Source organism: Oryctolagus cuniculus, chromosome 4, assembly GCF_051225735.1.
Source record: "Oryctolagus cuniculus isolate XC-2025 breed Fujian yellow rabbit chromosome 4, ASM5122573v1, whole genome shotgun sequence".
Classification (NCBI taxonomy): Eukaryota; Metazoa; Chordata; class Mammalia; order Lagomorpha; family Leporidae; genus Oryctolagus; species Oryctolagus cuniculus.
This window is the reverse complement of record NC_142870.1, coordinates 146,875,896-146,891,712: the sequence shown is the minus strand read 5'-3', so window position 1 is coordinate 146,891,712 and position 15,817 is coordinate 146,875,896. Positions and strand designations below refer to the sequence as shown.

The 15,817-nt window shown below is 57.5% G+C and overlaps 1 protein-coding gene across 2 annotated transcripts in view; it reads right to left on the bottom strand.

Annotated features, from left to right (window-relative positions):
* Nucleotides 1-349: 349 nt before the first annotated feature.
* The window catches only part of KY (kyphoscoliosis peptidase), a 46,420-nt gene continuing 30,952 nt past the window's right edge, over nt 350-15,817 (bottom strand). For both annotated transcript variants that reach the window (XM_002716316.6, XM_008266211.5), the window contains 3 exons: nt 8,215-8,403; nt 6,647-6,837; nt 350-4,064 (listed from right to left, as the gene is read on the bottom strand). In XM_002716316.6, the coding sequence (XP_002716362.2) occupies nt 3,169-4,064; nt 6,647-6,837; nt 8,215-8,403 (1,276 nt within the window). In that variant the 3' untranslated portion in view covers nt 350-3,168. The remainder of the gene's footprint in view (nt 4,065-6,646; nt 6,838-8,214; nt 8,404-15,817) is intronic.

Below are 15,817 nucleotides of genomic sequence, written 5' to 3'. Positions count from 1 at the left end.
AAAGTAGGCTGGTGGGCAGCGTTTTCCCACCACTAGAAAGACATTTAGATGGACTTAAAAAAATTCAAGTTAAACAAGATTCAATGGGGAAAAAAAAAAAAAACAACTCGCTGCCTTCATGTTCTTCAAAGGCTTGTGAGCCGTCGAGGGGCTGGCGCTAACCTAATTATGTTCGCTTTAATGTGAAATAGCTCTTTGCTTGACAGTACATTTGCATCTCACCATCACGTGCAGATGCCTGGGACATCGATTTTTGTTTCCAGGGCTCCCTTTGAACATGAAAGTGTGTGTGTGTGTGTGTTTTTCACCCTGTGAGAGCAGCGATAAGAACGGATCGATAATTACATTGTTGGATAAAAATGAATATAAATTTTATTGAGAAGCAACACAAGCAACAATGTGGCGAAGGCACCCTGCGCAGCCACCAGTGCACACGACTCAAGGCAAATGCGACGAGAAGGGATCGCTCTCCAGCAGTCCCAGCTACTTGTTCCAAAGGAAATGCGAGCATCGGCCACCGCACACCACCTTTGAAAACCTTGCCGATGGCAATGCTGCTAGCCCTGTGTGTGCTGTGGGCTAACCTGGCACCTCAGGAACGGACGGACTGGGAGACAACCTCAGAGCGAGGTGCTGGAGTCGCCAGACCACTGGGAAAACCTTTCCACTGCTCAAGTCCTTCAAGGATTTCACAAACTTTCTTGGCCATGCGTCCCTCTCTTGCTTAACCACAGGAACTAGTTCTCTGCTCAAGCCTGCAAGCTTCAGTGAACCTGAACTTGCTCTTTCCTCTTGGTAGGCAGGGCGGAGCTTGTCCTATGGGGATGCACGAAGATGGCAATCGGGCTGAAAGCAGAGTCCAGCGGTGCTGGCGGCACTTCTGCAGCAAGCTGGGAACGAGTGTGCTGCACTTGTGGTTGCTCTCTGCCGCCTCCCTCCCTAGCCCCCTGCCCTGTGCTGGGCACCCCCTACCTCCAGCCCCGGGGGCTGCCATCCTGCGGCCTATTGGCACAAGCTCCCTGAGCTCAAGGTTCCAATCCTTCACTGGCACGGTGATGAGTGTGGTCAAAGCTGCCCCGTGCAGCCCTGTGTCTGGTGGTTCCATTGCAACAAGGGATTTCTGGGCAAAACACTTCTACTCCCCCACCTCATTTCACATCTCCTTAAGCGCCAGGCAGCTCCCAGGGCCTCCTCGCAGCTTGTGTGTGATGAAGATGTGCTCTGGGTACACATGAGGAAGTGCTGGAAAGCCACGAGAAAGCACCCAGTGATTTTTAACATAAACATCTCAAGTTTTGCATGAAAAAGCACCGGGGGTGACAAGCGCCAGCCTTCAGATTTGCAGCGCCGGCAGCTCCTCACATTGGCCACCAGGGGTCGCCCATGCCATTCCACCTGCTCCTGGGACGCGGTGGCCCAGGAAACAAAGAGGCGGCTTTGCGTGCAAACCTGGAGGATGCAATCCCGAATTTCCACCCAGAGCAGCCTGCGTGAAGAAATGCATGAAGACCGGACTTCATTTCATGTATTTCTGCGCCAGTGGGAAGAAAGGCCGGTGGTTTTCCGACCTCGCCTACAAAGGGGGTGCCTGGTTCAAGGGGGTGGGAGGGGCTGTGGACACCCTGAGGGTGTTTTGAGATTGAGTCTCCCTCTCTGGTGCTGGCCACAGCTCCTGTTTTGCCTGGTGGCATCCTCTGCACGCTGTCACATTCTGTTGAATTAGACTGTCCTTTAAAAGATGTACGTTGTCTTTGGTGGGCCTGGCCATGGCAGCCAGTGCCGGGCCCAGGAGCACAGGAGTCACGGAAGGCACTTACTAGTGTGATGAGACCCAGCTGCTCGTTTCCCTGAGGTGGTCACGCCTGCAGGTGTGAAGTGCCACGGTACTGGGTGGCCGAGCTGGACAGAGGGCGCCAGGCAGAGGTCAGGGCAGCTTCTGACCCAGAGGTGGATAGGCTATATCTGAGGCTTGGGCAGGAGGCACGGTGGCCCAAGAGGCAGTACTGGTTCCCAGGGACAGGCAGGGGCCACTGGGGACAGCTCTGTGTGCAGGGTGAGCCTCCCAGCCCACTCCCCTCCTTGTCCCGTCTGAGCCTGGCCACTGTTGCCATGGCAACACCAGTGTAAAGTGCATCGAAGGGCCAGGCAAGCCAGGGGGCCCTGAGCTGTCCCTGAGGGATGGCTCCCTCCTTAGAGGAGAGGAAGGGGAAAGGCGTTTCCTCAGGCACCGGGCATATGGTGGGGCCCAGACTGGCTTTGCCGGCCGGCTTCCAGGGAGCATCAGAGCCCGTCAGACGCGAGGGGGCCCTGTGTGGCTGTGGCCCCGCCTCATATAGGCTCCCCACCTGGGTCTCTATCAGGGGTAGCAGCCAGGCTCCCTGCAGGCAGGCCTGGCAGGGCCTCTGATGCCCCGAGAGCCTGGGGTGAACACCAACCCGCGGCCTGCGAAGGTCTCCGACTCTGAGGTCGTCCTCTACACCCGGGAGCGGGCACGGGCGCTTTTGGCAAAGTTCGGCTTGCCACATTTGCGGCTCCGCTTAGCGACGGCAGAGGAGCTCGGCCTCCAGCCAGCGGTGGGCGGGCCGGCTTCCTCCCCAACCATGCCTTCTTCCCTCCAGGGCCCTTGGAAAGCAGGAGGCGGCTACGGAAGCAGCGGTCAGGGCTGGGAGACTCGCCTAATTCTGCACTGGCCCAGAGCAGAGCAGTGGACTAGCAATGCAGCGGGGCTACCTGAAGGGGGCGCTGCAATTCAAGGACGGCGCGGCCCAGCCAACACATCCTTCTGCGGGCTGGCCGGGAGCCCTTGAACACCCTCCTCCGTGGGCAGTGTTCAGCTGGCCCCTGCTTTCCCGTGTCCGCCCTGGGGCAGCGGCAGCAGGAAGGGCTGGGAGAAGGCGCGCAGCTGGCGCTGGGGTACAGTTTACGACACCTTGGATTTACATAGCACCTTTTTCTCTAAAGGGCCTTTGCCTCTGTCCCATCACAGCCACGGCAAACACCTCAGCGCCCGCGGCGGAGCAGGGAGACCGAGGCAGAGGCCTGGAAGTGATTTCATGCAGACTCGGTGGCGTCCAGGGCTCTGTGCACGTCCCTGGGGGCCTCCCCCCAGCCCGCACTGGCCTTGGCCCCCAGGGCGGGCGAGGTGGGGTGGGGGTGCAGCCCTGGCCCTCACTGGGCGTTCACTCGGTACTTGAGGATGTAGGAGTAGAAGTTGTGGTTGGCGTTCTCCAGCACCATGACGTACACTTCCTGGCAGCCGGCCGTGTTGCAGCTGCCCTCCCAGTAGCCCTCGTGGCTCAGGGTCAGCGGCCACGTGTCCTGCCCCTTTACCAGCGCTTTGGCGACGCCGTGCAGCTTCAGTTTGAAGGGGACGTTGCGGTTGGCAGGCAGCACGCCCGACAGGGGCTCCAGCAGCTCATTGTCCTGCCCCCAGTTGCCGAAGCTCTCGGGGAACACGGGCCAGTTCACCTTGGTGTTGGTGCAGCACAGGAGGTAATTGAAGACAAAGACGTAGTTGCCCGTCTCCTGCCTCTTCTTGACGAAGATCTTGAGGGCGAACTTGCCGGCGTGGGGTAGCTGGACCTTCAGCTCCGTCCGCTTCTCCCGGTGCAGCTGGAAGATGTAGCGTCGCTGCATCTCCTCGGTGATGGGGCCGTCGTCGCCGTGCAGCGAGGCCAGGACGCTGATGCCCTCGTCCACGCCGAAGCTGACGGAGCAGCGCCCGTCGCGGGTGTGGATGATGGGGTCGGGGTGGGATGGCTTCACGATGCCCATCTGCTCCGAGAACCAGCTGGGGCCCACGGGCTGGTGCAGCTCGGCCGGCAGCCGGACGCCCAGGTCCACGTGGCTGCACTGGAGCGTGTACTCCAGCACCGAGCTGTAGATGTCCGAGTCGCCTTTGGCGAAGATTTGCAGCTTGTGGGAGCCCGTGGTGGGGGGGAACACCTCGAGCTTCATCCCGCTCTGCCTGAGGCTCAGCAGCCCGTGCTCCTGCTTGCCGTTGAGCATGAACATGAACAGCTTCGGGGCGCAGCTCTCGATGGTGATCGTGGCCTTCCCGTTCACTGTGGACAGGAAGTGGGGGAGGGGTGGGGTGATGAGAAGGGTCCAGCTCTGGCCCACAGGCCAGTCAGGGTGTGACGGACAGCTGGCTCCCAGGAGGAACAGCCTTGCCGCCGGCTCCCACCCCCGGGCCTCGTCCGCAGGCTCCTCCCTCCTGGCAGCTTTCCCTGCCTGCCCGTGCAGACACCGCCAACGCCTCCCCGCTGCCCCCCTGCCCCTCTCCCCATGTGCTAGCTGGACCTGGCCTCTGCCCACCCCCAAATCGTCGTGACTTCCTAGAAACACGCTCTCGGGCCTCGGAGGACCCGGATGCTGGCTGCGCCTCCTGCAAGCCCGCTCCTCCCACCCCGCCGACCCCCGGCTGACCTTCCCTTCCCTTTAACACTTAGTGCTGTCTCCTTTGTCTATGCTTTCTCCACTGTCTGCGCCACTCCATGGGGCAGCCCCACGGGGTGTGGCTGGCACCAGCAGACTGCATATCCCCTCCTGGCTGAAAGTCGGCTCTCACCTCCCGTCCTCTGCTACGCCACTGGCCCTGGCCCCTGCCCTGCTCCACCTTGCGTCCTCCCACAACGCTCACCTCTGCCCGTGGGGGTACGCGGAGGTTGGCTGGCCCCTCCCGCCCGCCAGCATCAGGGACCTCCTTCTGGGGGGGTCTTTCAGCTCCTCCAAGGCCACACTTTCACGCCCAAGGCTCCTCCAACCCGCTGCTCCCTGGCAACCTGGGAGAGTCCTCACCCCAATGTGCCAACCCTCAGGTGAGGCTGAGCCCTGGAGGCTCTCTCCTGTCCTGGCTGTAATTGATCAAGTGAGCATTTCTGAGCACTGCTGGGCTGTGGGCTCATAGCAGGGAGAGGCCTGCCCCCTCAGCCCTGCCACACCCCAGGGCCTGCCCGTGGTGCCGGGCACAGAGGTGAGAGGATGACTGGAAGACTTGATAGCAAGGCTCGCGGCCCCTCCCCCGGCCCATCCCTTTGCAGGGGCCACGACCTCCTCCACCCTCGCTGCCTCCCACCTTTGCTCACTGTCCCTGCACTCAGGGGCTCCATCGCCCCCTCCCCAGGTCCTTTTCCACCCCCAGTGGTTTTCCTCTTTCCCTTCCTTCTCCCCCATCCCCACTCTTAACGTCCCTTGCTACCCAGACAGATTCTCGCAATACGAGTGTGTACCATGCATATGGATAAAGTTTTAGATTACTGTAAATTAAGAAATCTGGTGTTTACATTTTCAGGCCTCTTGAAAAGGCAAACTCAACTCAGCAGCTTCAGTTAGATGCCGCAGGCCCGGTTGTTCCTTCCCCACGGGCCGACGGGCCACGACGGACGTGACGGGCTCTGAGATGTGGTTCTCAAAGTGAGGGATTCACACCAAGTCAGCTCACAGCAGCGACTGCCGGGCTTTGGTAGCTTTAGAGTGTGTGTACGTGGGGGGCAGTGGTGTTGTGCAGCAGGTTAAGCCGCTGCCTGGAATGCACACATCTAATACAATGCACTGGTTTGAGTCCCAGCTGCTCCACTTCTGATCCAGCTCCCTGCTAATGTACCTGAGAAAGCAGCAGAGGATGGCCCAAGTCCTTGGACCCCTGCACCCACGTGGGAGACCCGGAAGAAACTCCTGGCTCCTGGCTTCATCCTGGCCTAGCCCTGGCTGCTGCAGCCATTTAGGGGCTTGAACCAGCAGATGGGAGATTCTCTCACTCTCTCTCCCCCATTCCTTCCCACCTCCCTCTCCCCCCTCTTGTTCTGCCATCACAGGAAAGAGCTCAGCAAGTGAGTAGGGAAATGCTGTGGGGTGGCAGGGACCACACAAGTACGAATATGGGCCACTCCCAGGCCACCCAGTGCTTATTGCCAATTCGAGCTCAGGCTGCCTGTTCACACGGGGCTCCCTGGGGCAGGTGCGAAGCTCCCGCCCGCCTCTCTGAGCCCTGCAGTGTGCCCAGGCTGCCGGCCCAGCCTTGGGACGGGTGCTGGCACTCACAGAGGATCTGCTGGAGAAAGCTCCTCTGTGAGACCTCTGGCCACAGTGTCGGACCTGGGACCCTGGAGCCACGCAGCACGGGCGGGAGTGGCAGCAAACACCAGCCCGGGCCAGTCAGAGATAGCTAGGCTCAGCTCCATGGATGTGGCTGGAACAGACTGCCTCCTGCCCTCCCGAGGCTGCTGGAGCCCCCATCTAGGCTGCCTGTGTCCTCAACTCCCCTGTCCTCCTGCTACTTAGAACATGCTGGACTGGCTACTCACTCCTCGACTCGATCCTGGCAGCCCCTACCTAAAAGACCCCTTGCTGGTGAGACCCTGGGTCTGCAGGGCCCACACTGTCCTCACCATGAATGTGGGAGACCACAGCAGGCCACAACTTCCGGTGGGTCCCCGAGCCTGGAGGCTGTGTGTGGGCGGGGCCGGCACTGCCTGTGCGGTGTGAGAGTGACCCACCTGCGGGGCTCCAGTAAGAGGCCGGGCTGCAGGCCCCCAGGCAGCACCTGCCCCTCCTGACACACCCCCTGCATGGCTGATGCAGGCATGACGGGCTTGTCCTGCCAGGGTTCCCTGGGCTTTCGGGGGGCCGCCCGCCCCGCGGTTACCTGTTCTGATGACGGCGGTGTCCGGGTGGGCGCTGAGCATGCCCTTGTTGTAGAACTCGCTCTTGTGGTACATGTTGTTCTCGAACTGCCGCAGGGACTGGGGGGGCTTCAGCAGCTGCCAGTTCTTGTTGTCTGGGAAGTGGTCCTCAATGAACAGTGCGGGATGGGTGAGGAAGTAGAACTCGTTGTAGCTGAGCGGAGGACAAGGCGGTCAGCGGCCGTGACCCAGCTCTGCGGCAGGTGTGCGGGGGTGGGGGTGGGGTGGGCAGGGCTCATAGGGGCATCCTTGGGGCTCGCTCTGGCTGAGGGTTCCTGCTGATACCCGCATATGAGCAGGTGCTGTCTCTAGTGCTGGGTTCTCAGCGGTTGCTTCCAGATACGGGAGCTGCAGCACGTCTCAGGGCTCTTCCTGAGAGGCTCCTGGCTCAAGACTGTGGCCTGCTCTGAGCAGCCTTGGGTGTCCCCAAGAGAAGAGGCAGAGCTCTGCAGGGAGCAGCAGTGTCACCTGCAGGCCAGGGGCCCGGCAGTGGAATTGTGGACCGGCAGGGAGGCAGAGTATCAGAATTCGCCACCTCCACCCACCCCCATCCCTCTGTGCCTGGGCAGCTCTGCGGGGTGGGCCTGCTCCCTGGGGTCCAGCCCAGAGCTGGATCTCTGGAGGTGAGTGATGGGGTTCAGAGAAGACTGAGGTCCTGAGGCAGAGGGGACTTGGCTCGGCCCGTGGGGAGCCGACTTCAGAGAATCAGGTGTGTGTGAGCACACATACACACACACACACACCCAGCCGAGAGTAGGGTGTGTGCATGTGAGGCTTGTACTTGCACAATTTTGCTACCTGCAAAATTTCCAGAGAAGGAACCCGGTTCTCTGGATAAAAAGGAATCTGAGCAGCTGGTAGACATCCCGATCCACCCAGAGCGTTATGCGTGGCGCTAGGCAGAGCAGGGCTGGCGGAGCCCAGGGGACAGAGATGCCTTGGTGGCCTGTGGCTCTGCCAGCCTGCCTGACTGGGGCTTGTGGCTCCCAGGGACTCTGCACCACCAGCAACACACTGCCCACAAACCAGCCCCTTCCTCAGAGTCGCATGGGCTCCCGCTCAGACCACAGGGAAGGAAGTAGTAGGAGAAAATTCTAGAGTCCTTGCCTAGGGAGACAGTGAACGGGCTGCAGCCCGAAGGGAGCGCATGACATCTAAAGCGACTTGCTGGGGGCTGCACCACCCCTCCCCGCCCCCCTTTCCCATGTCTGTCTGCGGCTCAGGCTCCTGCCACCTCCTGCCTTCCCTCATGTGTGGCCTGTGGGCAGAGCTGGGGATACTTGGTGCTTTGGTGGAGGGAGGGGCGGGGAGTTGGAGGAAGAGTCAATCAGTGGAAGGGAAGGTGACCGAGAGGCCCGGGCTCTGCAGCTGGCCTGAAGCTGGCTCATGGCAGAGCCTGGGGCAGGGCGCGCACAGCCCGCAGCGCATCCAGGCCACTCACCTGGGCCTCTCCACCTGCTGCCTCCTTCAGCCTCAGCCCTCCGCAGGCCCTCCAACCAGACCACTCAGCAGCACGGAGACTCATACTTACAGGAAGGTAAACTTGGAGGTGGTGGTGTCCACCAGGCCGCTGCCCCAGGTGCTGTCCAGCAGGTGCCACCTCCCTTCCAGGTACACAGCATTCCAGGCGTGATCAAACTCCCCGGAGAAGCTCTGCCCGGTCTGGTAGCCGAAGCCCTTGGAGTAGCCGGGCACGGTCATGCACTGCACGCCAGCGATCCTGGGGGTGGGACAGGGGGCTGAGAAGGAGCTGCCCCCACCCCTGAGTCTCCCGCAGCCCCAGGCCCTGGCATGCTGCCATCTGTTAGTTCTTCCTGGCTCTCCTTCCTGCTGCCTCTCATATCCTCACATATACATGAGGGCATTCCCAAAGCTCATAGGAAAACAGAACTAAAAGGTAAGTTTATTTTGGTGCAAAAAATTTTGAATTCCATGCACATCATTTTCATAGTACATACTTGCATGAACCTAAAAGAAAAGAATCTATCATTTATTTGAGAGGCAGGGAGAGACAGACAGACAGACACACAACAGACACACACACACAGAGAGCTCCCATTCATTGCTCCACTCCCCAAATGCCTGAAATAGCTGAGGCTGGACCAAGGTCAAAGCCAGGAGCTGGGAACTTTTTTTTTGAGGATGGAGAAGGTTTATTAGTCATTATAATAAAAACTCCACCTGTGCACGCATATGCACACAGACGCGCTGAAGTACTAGCTCAGAACAGCACACACCCGAACATTAACAGCATTTGTATCTAGTTGTAAGCTAAGGCTGACTTCTTCCTTTTTCTTTTTCTTTTTGCTTTCTTTCTACACTGAATGCAGATTCCTTTGACAATGAGTGAAACAATAAAGCTATCTCTGACCGGGAACCAAGGCACCATCAGGAGCTGCATCACGGCCAGGACAGCAGCAGGGGCTGGGGCTCCTGTTGCAGGCTGGGGGGAGTGGGGCTGAAGTCACCCCATCTTTTGGAAACCAAGAGCAGCCAGGCTGGGACTCCCCACCACACCCCCAGCGCAACCTCATCCTTTGGCCACCGTGAAGCGCCATCTCTGTACAGGTCTCCACAGGGCTGGCAGGAATCCAAGGACTTTGAGCCGTCACTGCTGCCTCCCGGGGTGAGCATCAGCAGGAAGCTGGACCAGGAGCAGAGCCAACATTCAAACCCAAGCTCTCCCCTGTGGTGTGTGGGAATCTTAACTGGTATCCTAGCTACAAGGCTAGACACCCCGCCCCTCTGCGAACTTTTGAAAATCACTTTTATGCATGATTTTCAATTTTTTTTGCATCCAGGGTTGGGGGAGGGACACAGCACAAAGGCCACCCACTGGGAATGGGATTTGGGTGACTTAAAGTTTCTTCTTTAAACCCTCTATTTTCATAATTTTTCATAAAGGTTATGAGTTTTAGGATTGGAAAAATCCATAACTACTACTTAACATTATATTCTTCAGTGAATTCTTTTCCATTTCTGCCCAGAATATCATGCATATGAATTTCCAGTCTGAGGGGTGACGGGAGCCCGGGGAATCTCAGTATTTGGAGAACGCCTCGTTCTGCACTGAGGCGGACCGACCCAGCATAGCCGAGGGTGTCTGGGCACACGGCCCCTGCCACTGGTTCTCTGCTCTGGATCAAGCAAGGGAAGGAAGCACTGAGCATTCGCCGGGCCTCCAGGTGTGACGGTGAACTGGAGCGGGCACTGGATCGGGCAGTGGTGCCCACACAAGCTCGGTCTCAGCGCCCTTCTGGGAGAAGCCATGTCCCAGCCAGGGTGGCGCCTTCCCACTGAGGAGTGAAGCGGAGGTAAGATCTGAAGAACCAAGTTGGGAGCAGCTAGGAGAGCATCCTCCCAACCCTGGATAGGGCTGGAGGAGGAAGGAGTGAGTGGCAGGCGTGTGCCCTTGGCCTGCTCTGAGCTGCAGCGGGCAGGCCCTGGGCTGAGCCAGAACACTAGCGCTCAGCCCTCAGCTCTGACTGTCGCCTGCAGAGCGACTTAGCCGGGCTCATGGGAGCAGAGGACGCGTGGTGTTGAATGCTGTCTGGGCGCTGTTTCACCTGTGTCAGGTAGAGGAGAAGCTGTGAGAGCCATGGGAATGCTCTGGACCCACAGAGGATGAAGCTGACGTCCTGCTTGACCTGGGACCAAGCATCTTTCGTTACCAGGCAGCCATGTGCAAGATGACTGAGACAAAGGAAGTCAGAATGCCAAGAGTTAGGTGTTAATAATGCACGATGCCCGGGCAAGAGGAAGAGAGGCGCACGTGTCAACAATGGCTGCAGGAGTAGGAGTTTCGTGTCCAGCCACTGGTTCCTGGGCAGGATGACCCACGGCTGTTGCATGTCATCAACAGATCACTGATTGTATGCCCTGTGGACCAGGACAACGCCGAAATACAGCCTCCTCTTCCGGAAGCAGGGCGCAGTGGCCACTGCAGGTGTGCTCCTGCTAGGAAGGGGACTGGACACGTGAGCCATCACTAAAATGCCAGTGGACATGCAAAGCCCCGGGAAGCCATAGGAGGAAGAATGGGCTTTGCTGGCAGGAGCACTGCAGAGGCTGAGGCCAGAGCCATCTCCCAGGTCTCCCGAAGACCCTGACCAGCTGTCTGAGAGCCCCAAATAGCAGCCTTGGAGATCCACCAGATGGCCGCAGGCTGCAGTCTTGACTTTCAGTTCTGACAGTCTTGACAGCTCAATGCCACCAACCCAGCTCCTGGCCTGTCTGCATCCCGAGGCACGAAGGAGAGCATGGATGCGAGCACCCTGAGCAGGCTTCCCTGGAGCACCCTAGAGGATGGAGAAAGCTGCAGCCCCCTTCCAGCAGGTGTCTGGGCCCAGGGAAGCTCTGTGGGCTGCAAAGGACCACATGGCCACCCAGCGTGGCCACATGGAGAGGGATCCAACAGGCTAGTAGCCAAGTAAAGGCAGTTCCATTTCCTGGTATCCCTGGGGGTCCCTGAAATGGCTGTGCTTCCAGAAACGCATTGTCTGTATTGTCTAAAAAAGATCTCTGTGTTCCTGGCTGGTGTGGTGCGTCCTTAGTATTATGCATCAAGTAGGTAGCAGGTCAGGACTTCAGCTGAGATAGTTCAGGCCCCATCACAGGAGCCGTGTGGAGCTTCTAGAGCCTGCACGTGGCGCAGGCCAAGACCCAGCCGGTGAGCGGCTGAACCACTGCACAGGCAGGTGCACCTTGCAACAGGCTCTGATTACAGAGTGTGTTCTCTCAACTCAGATCACCATTCCCTGGGGGTCTGAGCCAAGTGAGGGGAGGCAAGAAGGGGGAGCCAGAGCTGCAGGAGGGACACTGAAGTATGTATTGTTGAAAATTTGTGGTCTCTAGAGCGCACCAGGACAAACTGTGATGCAATTTCCACAATGCGTGTGCTTGACTTCTTGTAAATTTCACGACCTCTTCACATTGCTGCAGAGTGGGGTGCTCCCTTTCCCCTTCTCTCACAGCAGCTTTATTATAAGGCAGTAACTTTTTTTTTTTTTTGACAGGCAGAGTGGACAGTCAGAGAGAGAGACAGAGAGAAAGGTCTTCCTTTGCCGTTGGTTCACCCTCCAATGGCCGCCGCGGTTGACGTGCTGCGGCCGGCGCACCGCGCTGATCCGATGGCAGGAGCCAGGAGCCAGGTGCTTTTCCTGGTCTCCCATGGGGTGCAGGGCCCAAGCACCTGGGCCATCCTCCACTGCACTCCCTGGCCACAGCAGAGAGCTGGCCTGGAAGAGGGGCAACCGGGACAGAATCCGGCGCCCCAACCGGGACTAGAACTTGGTGTGCCGGCGCCGCTAGGCAGAGGATTAGCCTAGTGAGCCGCGGTGCCGGCCGACAAAGCAGTAACTTGTAACAGTAACCTGTTCTCACTCCAAAGCCCCACACACAGCCTCACCAGCAGGTGGGGAGTCAGAGGTTGGGCGAGAGAGGCTGCTCTGCCCTGGAACCCACAGCTAGCCACGGCCAGGGCAGCAGCAGGATGTCATTGTGCCCAGGCACAGTCTGGGAGTCTCTGTGCTGCACCCTGTGTGAACCAGACTTGTGTTTCAATGTATAAACATATGGGCGGCACACAGATTGAAATCCAAGTAAGCCATTGTTGCTAAGACCACACTTTGGCAAATGACAGGGCTTTCTAGGTTTGTGGAAATCCATGCCATGTAAAAACTATGCATGGGTTTCAAAAATGTTTTTGTACTGAAACTGATATTTTTTTAATGCATTTGAGAGGCAGAGAGAGAGAGAGAGAGCACTCCCATCTGTTGGTTCACTCCCCAAAAGCCAGTACACAGCCTGGACTGGGCCAGGGGCCCAGGGACTCAATCTGAGTCTCTCACACGGGTGGCAGGAACCCAAGCACTTGAGTCATCCACCAGCTGCCTCCCAGGGTGTGCATTAGCAGGAAGCTGGACACGGGAGCAGGACTAAGTCTCAAATCTGGGCACTGATGTGGAATGCAGGTGTCCCAAGCAATGTCTTAACCGCTACACCAATGCCCACGCCTACATTGATCTTTACATTTCATTTTCCCACAACTTTTTTGAAGTGCTTTCCTATTAACGAGGATGGGACATTCAGATGTCGGTTTCAGGGGCCCATGTGATGAAGTCAGATTAGGTGACAATGTAAGGTCATCCAAAGAATCTGTGCCTCCCAGGAGGCTCGTTGGTCACCCCTACCCTTTTGGGGCACTTGGAACCAAGCGATGCTTCAGGACTGCTGGGGACATCGTGCTGACCGGGAGCGGCCGTCTGACTGGCAGGTGCCTGCCCGTGCTCTGTGACAGCACAGCATTCATGGAAAACCGACTGACAACCAGCTGAGGCCAACCAGCTCCCTCTGCATCAGAGCCCCGGCCGGGACGAGGCTCCTGGCTTGGTCTACAGTCTCTGAGCAGTGTGCTGGCTGGCAGTGTGGCGCCATCATGAGAACAGGGGGAGGGGAGCGACTGGAGGCCGAGTCGGGGCGGGGATTTAAAGCTTGGCCCCTGCCAGGAAATTGGGCAGAAAGAATGACGGCTCTGGGCAGCCCAGGCAAGCAGAGGGACATTAACACCTGGTGATGGAATATCACAGAGATGCGGGACAGCAATTACGAGCGACAGCACTCCCAGAAACCCCACATCGGCAACATGGGGAAGACAGTGAGGGAACGAGCGATGCCGTGAACACCCCTGAATTCCCCACCAAACGACTCGATTAAATCAGTCTGCAGCGAGGAGGCGGAGCCGGCCGGCAGGAAGTAGTGATGGCCGTGTGGGCACAACTCTTGCTGAGAGGCCACCCTGACAACGAAGCAGGCATAAATCAGCGAGTGCAGATTGCACGTCTTCGATTGTTAAGGAAGTAGCTAATGAATTTGCTAAACCTCTGGCAGTTATTTTAAGGTGAGGGGAGGTTACTGATCTCTAAAGCAAAATTAAATGAGATGAAGTGGTACAGGGAACTGTGAGCTGTTGCTGCACACCCCGGGTGGCGTGAGGAATTGTGCAGGCTGCAACGAACCTTACATGATGCAAAATGCTGGGATGGTTTTTAATGATCAGCTGCAGGCCAGAATACGGTGCCACCGTGAGGCACCTGCACCAGGCGGGGAAGCTGACAGCTACACTAAAGGCAAGTGTCAATTTTCTCAGTCTGTGTGGGTCGGCGCAGTCTGAAGGGAGGCTCCACAGAGCAAAAGAATAAAAAAAAAATCCCCAATGCTCAAAAAGACAGGAAAAGTTAACAACAGCAACTCCAGGGTCCGGTGTGCAACCCCGAACTGCATGTTCTCATTCATTGCACAGTCTTTTTTTTTTTTTTTTTTACAGGCAGAGTGGACAGTGAGAGAGAGAGAGAGACAGAGAAGAAAGGTCTTCCTTTGCTGTTGGTTCACCCTCCAATGGCTGCCGCGGCCGGCGCACCGCGCTGATCCAATGGCAGGAGCCAGGTGCTTCACCTGGTCTCCTGCAGGGCCCAAGCACTTGGGCCATCCTCCACTGCACTCCCTGGCCACAGCAGAGAGCTGGCCTGGAAGAGGGGCAACCGGGACAGAATCCGGCACCCCGACCGGGACTAGAACCCGGTGTGCGCTGGCGCCGCTAGGCGGAGGATTAGCCTATTGAGCCACAGTGCCGGCCCTGCACAGTCTTGCTAAGCAGGCAATTCAGTACCGAACGTGCAGCTGAGAAAATCCAGGCTCTGAGAAGTCAAACGCCTTTCCACAAAGAACAAACAAAACTATTGTGTGGTGAAGTGAAGCCTGGAACCCAAGTCTTCCTGGTTTTAAATCTGACACTCCTTCAAGGGGCCAGCGCTGTGGCATAGCGGGTAAAGCCACCGTCTGCAGTGCCGGCATCCTATATGGACGCCGGTTCGAGACCCGGCTGCTCTGCTTCTGACCCAGCTCTCTGCTATGGCCTGGGAAAGCAGTGGAGGATGGCCCAAGTGCTTGGGCCCCTGCACCCGTGTGGGAGACACGGAAGAGGCTCCTGGTTCCTGGCTTCCGATTAGCCCAGCTTCTGCCATTTTTGGCCATCTGGGGAGTGAACCAGCAGATGGAAGACCTCTCCCCCACCCCCGTTCTCTCTCTGTCTCTGTTCTCTCTCTGTGTAACTCTGACTTTCAAGTAAATAAAATAAATCTTTAAAAAAATTTGACACTCCTTCTACAGCATACTAGAAAGCACATACTGCATGCAGAATATATCTTACTACTTAAGAAAAAAAAAAAAAAAAAACAAAGTGTTTCCAAATTTGTAAATTCACACGGAAGTCATTATGTTTGAAAGGTCCCAGGCATAAATGGAGCCCAAAACAGACTGAGAGTCGTGCATGATTTAAGCGACAATAAGGGGCGGGCTTTGGGCCTCACAGTTGAGACACGCGTAGCTTACATGGGAGTACCTTGGGTTCAGTCTCCAGCTCTGGCTTTTGGCTCAGGTAACTGGGTTCCTGCCACCTCCACGAGGGACCTGAATTGGGATCCCAGCTCCTGGAATTGGTCTGACCCAGCCTGGCTGCCTGGGGCATTTGGGGAAGCAGCAGATAGGAGTTCTCCTTCCCTATCTGTTCTTAAATAAATAACAAAGAGAATAAGGCCCACTTCATACAAGTCTTCCAGGACTACCCTGCCATTGCCAGTCTTTCTGGGAACAGCTATTCCAGGCCTACGGTGTGAGGGCGCTGAGATGGGCACTTGTAGAGAAGCCGGGCAGAGGGGCTGCTAACGACATAAAGACATGGGCGGACGTTGAGACGTCCACGAAGAACTGAGCAGGGTGCCTGGCCTGCAAGCACAGAGCCAAGTCTGGAGAGGACGTGACACCGTATTAGCAGCATTCGCTCAGCGCTGGGATTCCCAGTCACCCAATTCTCTCGTCTTTGCTTTTGAATATTGTTATGACTCATGTACAACGTACAAGTATTTTAAAATTTAAAACAGTTATGAAATGAAAGCAGGCAGCGCCTGAGCTGGTAGGCAAGGTGAGCTGAGGACAGCAGGAGAGGAGAAGGTGGCAGGGCTGGGGGCGGGGCCTGGCAGGAGCAGGGAGATGGGCGGGGCCCCGGGATGCAGGGCACTCGGCCGAGGTCACATTGTGGGAGGACTTCTCAGGACAGGATGAGCCCTTAGTGGGGTTCG